Source organism: Lipotes vexillifer, unplaced genomic scaffold (genome assembly GCF_000442215.2).
Source record: "Lipotes vexillifer unplaced genomic scaffold, Lipotes_vexillifer_v1.1 scaffold169, whole genome shotgun sequence".
Taxonomy (NCBI): Eukaryota; Metazoa; Chordata; class Mammalia; order Artiodactyla; family Lipotidae; genus Lipotes; species Lipotes vexillifer.
The window spans coordinates 1,309,010-1,319,436 of NW_006793375.1; the positions used below are offsets into that span (position 1 = coordinate 1,309,010).

The window sequence follows — 10,427 nt, forward strand, 5'->3', positions numbered from 1 at the left end:
CAGGAAGGCTTGTTAAAAGGGGGATAAGTGGGCCCCACCTCTAGAGTGTCTAATTCATGGGTGGGATCCCAGAATCTGCACTTACAGCAAGTTCCTACAGGATGCTGCTGCTGCCCCAGGGACCACACTTTGAGAACTACGGGCCTATTACAGGGGTAGGCAAAATTGTCCGTTAAAGGGCCAGATGGTAAACATCTAAGTATCTTAGACTTTGAAGCCACATATGGCCTCTGCTGCCGATTCTTCCTTTTTTTTTTTTTTTTTTTAGCAACACTTTAAAAATACAAAAAATATTCTTAGCTCAAGGGCTATTAAAAAACAACAACAATGACAACAGGACTTAGCTGACCTCTGGTCTGTTGTACAGAGGAGAGGTGCTTTGTGCTTAAGCTCCTATCCTTGAAGAGCTGAATTCATATGCTGGATATGTACGAGATATTATATCTTGGATGACTTATCTCCCTTTTGATCGATTGTTTTCAATGTTCTTTAATAATACTTTATAATTTTCTCCATAAAAGAGAAAAAGTTGTATATTTCTTCTATCAGATTATTAAGCAGCCTAGAGATTTTTGTGTTGCTACCATGAGCCAATACTGACAAGACTGGCAAACGTTATACCTCTTATATTCCTTGCCATATTGATAACTAGGTTATTTTATATCCAGTAGAGTTACAGAAATAATATTGTAGATCACTGTCTTTTTCCTGACACTCTGGGAATCATTTTAAAGGTTCATAATTAACCATGACCTTTGCTGTAGAATTTTAGAAGGCACACTTCAGAGCTAAGAAAGTTTATCTTGTTTGGTAAAAGATTTGTTTTTTTTTTTTTTCCATAAAGGTGAATTATAGCCAGTGTGCTTTCTGTCTTTACTGAAATAAACATTTTCCCTCATTTAACTTGGTTACTGCAAATGTTTGTATTTGCTTAAACAAATATAGAAAAAAGAAACAGAAAACAAATATGGCTAAAGAAGGAAGAGGAAGAGGGAGTGAAGAGGCACAAGAGATGTAAGACACTTTGCAATGTGTACCTTTTTATAGTTCTGGTTGTGAACTGTGCCTGTTCAAAAATTTCACTGAGAAGCATTTTGCTAACGTGGTAAATTCCTCTGCTGCATTGTCTGATTATGAATTATCTTTGCATTCCTGGGGCTAACAAAAGACCTTGGGCCTTATGTGTATGTGTGTGCCTTTGTGATGGTGGGGTGGGAAGAGTGGTAGAGGTCTGTGACTATCAATTCAATTTCTTTAATAGTCATTGATGTATTTAGGTTGTTTACTTCTCATTGAGACAATTTTAGGTGATTTTTCTTTTCTCCAGAAAGTCTTCCACTTAATCTAAGTTTTCTAACTTACTGTGATAAAGCTGGTCATTGAATTCTTATGATTTTTTTAAATCTCTACCACATCTATAATTCTATCTGCTTTTTGTTCCTAGTGTGTGTGTTTGCCTTCTCCCTGTCTTCTTAATCAGTCATCCGAGGTTTGTTTACTAGTTCTTTCAAAAGGCCAACTTAGGTTTATTATACCTACTGTCGTTCTTTCCTATACCATGAATATCTGCTCTTTTTTCCTTCTACTTTCTCTAATTTACTCGTGTTCATTTTTTTAGCTCCTTGAATTGAATCTTTAGCTGATTTTTATTGGGCCTTGTTTTCTAATAAATGAAAGTGAGACCACAGATATTCTCTTGCTCAGCTTTTAAGTATTTTTAAATTTCCATGGTGATATCCTCTTTACCCTACGAGTTATTTAGCAGAAGTAATAATTACACACAATGCAGGAAAGTTGTTAACCCATGGGTTATTTAGAGGTGTTATTTTAGTTTCCTAACATTTGATTTCTTTTTAACTACCTTACCTCTCATTTAGTTGCCTAATGGGGTGAGAATATGGTCTGTATGATCTAGCTGCTCTGGAATTTCTGAGACTTCCTTTATGACTTAATATGTGGTGAATGTTTGCAAAAGTTCCAAGAGCACAAATATATATTGTACCCACATAAAGTTACAACATCATATTATACTCTCTATTATCAAAGGCTTGATAGTTTTAGACATGTATTAAGGACAAAACTTGATAAACTCTTAACACATCTTTTCCTCTTCTTGTGATCATGAGAACTTTAAAAGGTTGACCTGGAGAATGTTGGAGTAGAATTTAAGGAAATCCAAGTGCCTGTGTGTGTGGGTCTATCTGTCTGTCTGTCTACCTACCTATTTCTAAAGGCTTCCTCTCTTGGGGATAATACATAATTCATTAGTTATGAGGACTAATTTATTATCACCCACCATATGTTAGCTCAAAAGAGAGCTAGGAATTCCAGACGCAAAGATGAATAAAGCCTGAGCTGATCCCTGATGGTTCATAATCTAGAGAGTTTACGTAAAACGTCCAGGAGTGTAGTTCCACTTTGTGTTTTTTAACATTTTTATTGGAATATGATTGCTTTACAATGGTGTGTTAGTTTCTGCTTTATAACAAAGTCAATCAGCTATACTAATTCCACTTTAAATGCCATTTTCCTTACACCCTTCCTTTCCAGAGGGCAGTTGATAAGAACAATCCCGTTTTTATGTACCTTTACGTACAGAGCTTCCTTCTATTCACTGCTGATCTTCCTGTCCTTGAAATTCTCCTCTCAGAGATCATCTATGATACTAACGTTTCCTAGTTTTTCTACTTCTCTAACTACTTTGTCTCCCTCAGCCTAATAAGACGAAGGCATTCTGCAAGGTTAACTGCATAATTTAAAGAAAACAGAGAAAATAAAGACATTTTCAAAATTAAGTTTACCACCAAGACCTCACCAAGGGAAAATCTAAAGGTTATACTTAAGATGAAGCAATAATGATACCAGATAAAAAATCTGAAACTTAAGAAATGATAGATAAAGATATTGGCAAATACATGGTATGTAAGCAACCACTAATATATAAAACAACAATAATCAATTGGAGGAGGGGTGATTTATGGGAAACCAGGTTAGAACTCCACAATGACCATACCTTTTAGGGAGTAGAAAAGAGGAAAACACTGCTAACTCATTTTATGAAGGTTGCATAATTTTAATGTCAAAGTCACACAAGAAAAGTGCAAGAAAAGAAATTTACAGGCAAATTTTTCAATACAGATGCAAAATGCCCAAACAAAATATCAGCTAACCGACTACAGCAATATATTTTAAAAACCTGATTAATATAATCTACCATATTAACAGATTAAAAGCGAAAAACCAAGTGAACATTTCATTCGATACAATGTGTTCAATAGATGAAGAAAATGCATTTAGTAAAATTCAACCCTCAGCTGTGATGGGAACAAAACAACAAACAAAACCCCAAAACTAGCAAAGCAGGAACAGAGGAAATTTCTTCATTTTGATAAAAGATATCTACAGAGATCGTGTTCGGGGGTATCTCTCTAAGACCGGGAATAAGACAAGTAGGCTTTTATCAATGCTTCAATTCAACAGTGTTCTAAATGTTCCAGTGAGTATAAAACAGAAGCACTTAAAGCTCTAAAAATTGCAAAGTTAGAAAGAAAACTATCATTATTTCAAGGTGATATTATTGTCTACATAGAAATACAACTTATCTAGAGATAAATTATTGAAATTAATAAGAGTTAGTAAGGTTGAGTCCAATATTAATGTAAAAAAGGCAAATGTACTTTCTATAAACCAGCAACAATCATTTAGAAAATAAATTCTGAAGAGATACTGTCTAAACCACCATAAAAAAAAACATATAAAGTATCTGGAAATAAACTGAACAAAAATGGGTTAACCTTTATGGAGAAAATTATAAATCTTTCAAGAAGGAAGAGCTCAGCAGATAGGTATACCAGGTTCTTAGAAAATTTAACCAAGATGATGTCAAGTCCCCCAAAACTGATCTTCTGACTTCACATGATTCCACTCAAAATCCCAAAAGAGGTTTTGTTTTGTTTTGTTTTTTGGGTTTTTTTTTGCAAAAACATGATAAACTGATTCTAAAATTTATATGGACGAACAAAGGGCCAAGAAGAGCCTGAAGAAGTGATTTTCATAAAGAGAAACCACATGGCCCATAAAGATATGAAGAGATGTTCAGACTCACTGGTACTTAAAGAAATGCAAATTAAAACCACAATGAGATATCCCAACACCCCCATCAGATGGGCAAAAATTTAAAAAAACCCTAACAATGCCAGATTTCAGGATGTAGAAAAACAAGGACACTCAAAAAGTGCTGGTTAAAATTAAAACAGATGCAATCAGTTTGGAAACTAGTTTGGCATTATCTAGTAAAGTGGACCGTGTGCCTATTCTACTCCCCACCCATTTCACTGTTGGCTACAAACTAGAGCAGCAGTTCTCAAACTTCTTGGTCTCCAGACCCCTTTTACACTCTTAAAAATAACTGAGGGCTCTAAAGAGTTTGTTTCTTTGTTCATATGGGTTATATTTACTGGTACTTACTATATTAGGTATTATAACAGAAAACAAATATAAGGACACACGAGCACACATTCTATCATCTGTCAGAGCAATATCATCACATGCCATGTAACCTCTGGGAAACGCCACTGTATGCTTGTGAGAGAATGCCAGTGAAAAAGGAAAATGATGTCTCAGGGTTACTATGAAAATAGTTTTGGAGTCTCAAGCCCCTTGAAATGGGCTCAAGGAACTATAATTCCTAGACCAACTTTGACAACCGCTGCCCTAGACGAAGTCTAGGCACCAGGTATATCTAAGAATGTTTATAGCAGCATTCTACATAATAGTAAAATCTAGAAAGAACCCCAAATCCATCAACTGGCATTTTCATTCTGTGAGCTACAACACAGCTATAAAAAGGAATCAGTTACAGTATGAATGACACTTCAGCAACAGAAGCAAGTCATGGAAAAAGAATATTCAGCTTTTATTGATATTTCAAGTTCAAAAAAGAGGTAAACTTAATAGAGTACTGGTGAGGAATACGTCACAGGTGGTAAAGCTAATGAAAAGCAAGAGAACGAGTAACTGGCAAATGTAGCATAAGCAGCTGCCCTGTGAATGGCCGGCTTGAGGATACCCACAAAGTTCTTTTTCTTTTGTTGAATAGTGAGTACATGGGTGTTTATTTCATTCATGTTTTATACATTTTGTACATAAAAGATATTTCAAAATTAAAAATAAGAGGCCAAGACAAAACAAAAAGACTAGAAAAGGTTATTGGATGAGAGACAATTATTAAACTTAACAGCAATGGGAGAAACCACAAAGGAATGGGTGAGTTTGAATATTCAAAAAAGGGAAAAAGTCAAAGTGACATCAACAAGAAAAGCCCAAACCAATTTTAAAAGCCATACTAAAGAAAAAAGAATTTTAAACTACAAATGGATGTAAACATATGAAAAGAAGTTTATTCTCATTAGTAATCAAATGCAAACAAAGAAGCATGAGTTAAGAAATGATCCTAAAGCTGTGGTGAGACTAACACTTTCATATGTGCTGGTGGGAATGAATCGTGGTGCAACTTGCATGGAGGAGAATGAAGCATACATACGAAGTAGCTTCAAATGTTCACACTCTTCAAACCAGCAATTCTACTTTTACACATGACTCTTAAGGAAAAAATCTGAACTACTGTGCAAAATATGGTATTCACAAAAAACTGGAAAGAATCTAAACGTCCAAAAGGGACTTCTTCAGATAAAAGATAAGAAAATTCTCTTTTATTTATAGAACTGAATATTAAGTAGTAATGTAAAACGTGGCTTACTTCGTAATATGGGGAAATAAGAACATGGCAATAAAAACATGCAACACAGAAAAACTACATACAGAATGACCTTTAACTATTTTTTTTTAACGTATAGAAAGGCCAGAAAAAAATGCACCCACTGTTAGAAGAGCTATCTCTGGATGATAAGCTTATGGGAGATTCTCCAGACTGTTTCTGGCATCACCCAAATTTATTTAAATGAATTCATATACTTATAGAGTCAGAAAACAAACCTAAAATTACAAAACCCACAAACCTCTCAGTTGCCCTTCCAACTCAATAAAGTACAAACGCATCGCTTTGGTGGCCAAGGCTCTCTACGCTATATTCCCACTGTTTTTAGGCAGGTATGCTTACACTCCTTAAGGCTCATCAAAGCGGACTTCCTATGGCTTCCCGAACAAGCCCCACACCTTCTCACTTAAGCATCTCAGCTTGGACTATTTGAGCCACCTGGATCACATTCTCTACCTAGCCGAATTCTAGCATCTTCCAAAGTTCTTGAGAAACACCACCTTTTCTAAGAAGTTTTTTCTAACTCGGTGCTAACCCAGTCACCCCCACTAGATGTGATTTTTTCCTGCTCTTTGACTCCTACAGAAATGATTTTAGCACTCATTCCTCTTGATAGAGCTCTGTTTTAATGACTCTACTAGATTGTAGTAGTTCAGGAAGGGGCTCTATCCTTCTTTGGCTCTTTCTCTAATATTGACACACTGTTTCCCAGAATTAAGCACATAGTATGCGAGGAACTGAATACATTATTGTCACAAGGGATTAGTCTCTTTCCTTGGCCACAAGAAGGAGGAAGAGAGAAGGGAAAATGTTTCTCATTGGAGACTCAGCATGAAATTTCTTACAGAAACAATGAGGACAGAAACAGTAGTACTGCTACAACAATTACGGACTTAGATTTTATTCTTTTTGCAGCTGCAAATCTATCCATAATTGGTAACTTAATTTCTGTGGAAACAAAAACATGCTCGGAATTCCCAAGAACCTACCCCCCAAAGAGGTGTTGGAGTACAGCCAGTGTGTAAGGTAACATACTTGCAAATAGTAAATATTTTCCTTTAGGAAAAACATCATGTTTGCTTAAACCTGCCTTAAGCCTCTTCTGAAACAAAATATTGTTAACAATAAGAGAAAGGGGAAAATGAAAGACAGAGGAAGGAGGAAAGTGGATGTTCTCAACACCTAACTTATAAAAAGTAAACTTGAAAGGGAGAACACAGGCAAATCAAAAGGCCCTTTTCACCACTTTCCTACTCTACCTTTACCCAGTGCTGTATTTCAGGAAACAACTGAAACTTTAAGGGGAGAAAGTCTTTAAAGAATTTTTACTTTCCTTTCCAACGCAAGTCTTTAAATTAATTAAATTAATATTTGCAATGGCTATGCAGATAACTCACCCACATACATTCACACATACCCAGGTGTGACAAAACCCTCCCTATACTTAATGCCAGACAGTGCTTTACTTTGAAATAACACTGGTCTTTAGGAGACATTTTGTGAGGGCTGCTCTTTGCCAGATTTTGGTGGGGGAGGGGAGACGGTCAGGACAGCTCTTAATATAGACTTGGACTCATCTTCATATGTATGCATTTAAGCATTGCTGTATTCAATCAATGACTATGTATTCAGAGCTGTGATAAGTATACAGAGGCCAGTCAGACCCTGCCCTCAAGGCCCACAGGCTGCCCCAGACCCACAGACATTCTACTGAAGGAAATGAACAATAAGGAAACAAATGAACAGGGAATTACAGGTTATGGTAAGAGCCATAAAGGAGACAAGACAGGGAAGCTACTTAATAATTGGCAAACGCCTCTCAGATACATGTAAACCAAGATGGAAAAGAAAAGAAGAACGTAGCCATGCTCACTCCCTATGAAGAGCCTTCCAGGCACAGAGAACTGGAAAGGTCCCGAGATGGAAACAGACTCAGTCCATCTGAAGCGCATAAAAGCAGCAGTGTGGCTGGTCATGTTATTCAAACTCTGGGTCGCAATTGTAGGATGGGATGTCAATTTTGTGGGTCACTGTATCAGGGAGTCATAGGTTTTCAGCATAAGTATTCTTTAATGAACTTTTGCTTCAGTTATGTGTGTGCGTGTGCACTAAGTTACAACGTATAATACGTTTCTTCCTGTGGGCAGTGGTGAAATCTGTACTGAGCAAGAGGAGTAGTAACAGATGAGGATGGAGCTCATCCAGCTCGAGCATACATGGCCTCACAGTGTAGGCCACCATAAAGAATTGGGGTCTATGCTAAACACAGCAGAAAGGTACTGAAGGGTTTCAAGCTGGGGAGTGCCATGATCTAATTAGACATGACGGTGCTGCCAAAAGATCACTAGAGTGAATTCAGAAGACCTGAGCACCAGCCCCGGCCTAGCTACTAACACTAGGGCGTTTGAGCAAATCACTTCATCTCTCTAGAGCTCACTTTCTTCACTGTAAAAATGAGAAGGTTGGACCAAGATGACCTTCAAGATCTTATCTATCGCTAAATTCCATGACTATATCCTACTTCCTCCCTCGGGCCTAAGTAAATGACCATTAGGGAGAACTGGCTCATTAGGTCAAGTTCTGGGTTACTTCTTACAACGTTATAAACCATGTAGCTCTAAGAGTTACATTTCTACAGAAAGCAAGTTTTTAGAATTCTCTCTTTACTGGAACCAGCTATCTTATTAGAAATGAGATCTCTGGGCTACAAGTGAATCAAGTGCTTTTGCAACTCTCTGGTACAAAGTTTGGAATGTGAAGAAAACTGACAGGGAGGGATGAAAAGATTTACTGACTAGGTTATTCCGAACATACTTCTTTATTTGTTCTAGGTCATTAACTGACATACCATCTAGGGCAGTCTAAAGCTGTAGGGAACCTCCGCTCGGCACTAAAGTCAAGATGTAGAAGCTGAACTCCTTTCACATAACCAAAAAGACTACTGAGGAAAAATACTGAGAGCCTACTATATGCTAACCCCATGCTACACAGTTTGATATATGCCTTTTCATTTAATTCTCCTAACCTAAGTATTCACATTTCACACTTACGGAATCAGGGGCTCAGAGAAGGCAAGCAAGCTAGTAAGTGGCAGGGTCTGGATTAGAGTACTTATTCCATATTTATACTACATTATCCTGCAGGCTTCTGAAAATTACTGTACAAAGATTAAATCATCAGTTAAATACTGGACAACTCAAGTTATCTGTGACATCTGGACACAGAACGTTCACCCAATAAATCAATTCTGGACTCACAGGTACTTTGCTATGTACAGTGTGGGATGAAAAGATAAGAACTTGCTCCAGCACGAGAGGGCCTACTTCGTGGGGAGCCTGCTGGGTTGTAGGAAGTGCAATTAGGCAAAATGGCCGAGGAATTCAGATCCCCAATTAAGCACACGTGAGTAGTATTACAGCTGTTTCCAGGTTCATTTTCTCAATTGTTGCTCGTGAAAGGTCATCAGAGGTACAGTGTCACCTGAGCCGAGGGCCTGACAAGTGTCCTGCAAGTTCCATAAACTCGAGACGCTCAAAACACTTCCAACTTACGTTAACCCTTTAGGAATCAATGGACGCATCACTTGCCCAACTGGAGCAGTGTCCTTGCCATATTACGGAGCATAAAACCTGGGAAACGTGGAGGGCACGGTCCCTAACCCCGTGAGGATCGAAATGGTCCCTAATGACTCCAGCAAAGTTGGGGACGCTCATTGCACACCTGCCCTCAACACCGAGATTGCGGTACCCACCTGTCACATACTCAGCTTCGAACCTCCGTCGGACGTCAGAGATGAGCTTGGCTTTATTCTGGGCTTGATACTACAAGGGAGACACGAAGGGACGCTTAGACATTACACGCTCCATCCCACTTCCCCGCTGCCCAGCCCACCTGCACCTGGGCGCGCGGCCCCCGAGGCTTAGAGGCGGCTTCGGGGTCCGAGTTGGAGGGGCTCGGCAGCAGTACGGTCGGCTCCTCACCTCGGCCATGGTCGCGGTCGCGGACGTGACTGCAGCTGCCGTCGCCACTTCCACGACTGCGGTGCGACTATCTCATCACAGGGCAAGCCGGCCCGGACGTAAAAAGGGAAGGGCGGGAGGTGGAGGCGGTCGCGTGATAACGGAAGGCGGGCAGCAGCGCCGCCGCACCGCCCAATCCGGTGCGGCCGCCTGGGAATGGAGGCGGGACCAGGCCCTCAACCTGGCTTCCCATTCACTTCTTGCTCGGGCCCCGCCCCCCAAGGTCTCCTGCACTGCGGACCCGCCCCCGCCAACCGGCGGATCGCGGGCGCTTCCGTCTTCAAGCTCAGCCCTGGCTAGCTCCTCCTGCTTTTCGCTTTCACAACATTCCCCGGAGGCCTCGCCTCCTCAGCCTCCCTTGGCAACCCGGTTCTGGCCTCTAGGCAGGCTCCGCCTTCTCTGCGCTGGACGCAGCCTCCGGCCTGGGCCTCCCAAGATGCAGCGCGCGGGCGGGAGGTTTGGAGCCGCCTGGCACTGAGCGGGTTTGCGGCGTTGGGGACCTGGCGGCTGCGGTGTGCTAGAGCCTCACACGCTGAGGTAGGGCCGGCGGCGTGTTCCCTGACCCAGCCTTCGCCGAGGGGGTGGTGGCGGCGCAGGGTTTTGCTCCCCTAGTCCCTTTATTGCGGAAGAGC

At 40.1% G+C, this 10,427-nt stretch overlaps 2 protein-coding genes across 2 annotated transcripts in view; one reads left to right on the forward strand and one right to left on the reverse strand.

The window, feature by feature from the left end:
* Positions 1-9,765, reverse strand: part of MOSPD2 (motile sperm domain containing 2) — a 61,423-nt gene extending 51,658 nt beyond the window's left edge. Inside the window, exons 1-2 of the mRNA XM_007466335.1 lie at positions 9,757-9,765; positions 9,528-9,597 (exon numbers count right to left, since the gene is read on the reverse strand). Of these exons, the coding sequence (XP_007466397.1) occupies positions 9,528-9,597; positions 9,757-9,765 (79 nt within the window). The remainder of the gene's footprint in view (positions 1-9,527; positions 9,598-9,756) is intronic.
* Positions 9,764-10,427, forward strand: part of FANCB (FA complementation group B) — a 25,233-nt gene continuing 24,569 nt past the window's right edge. Inside the window, exon 1 of the mRNA XM_007466339.1 lies at positions 9,764-10,251. Within this exon, the coding sequence (XP_007466401.1) occupies positions 9,764-10,251 (488 nt within the window). The remainder of the gene's footprint in view (positions 10,252-10,427) is intronic.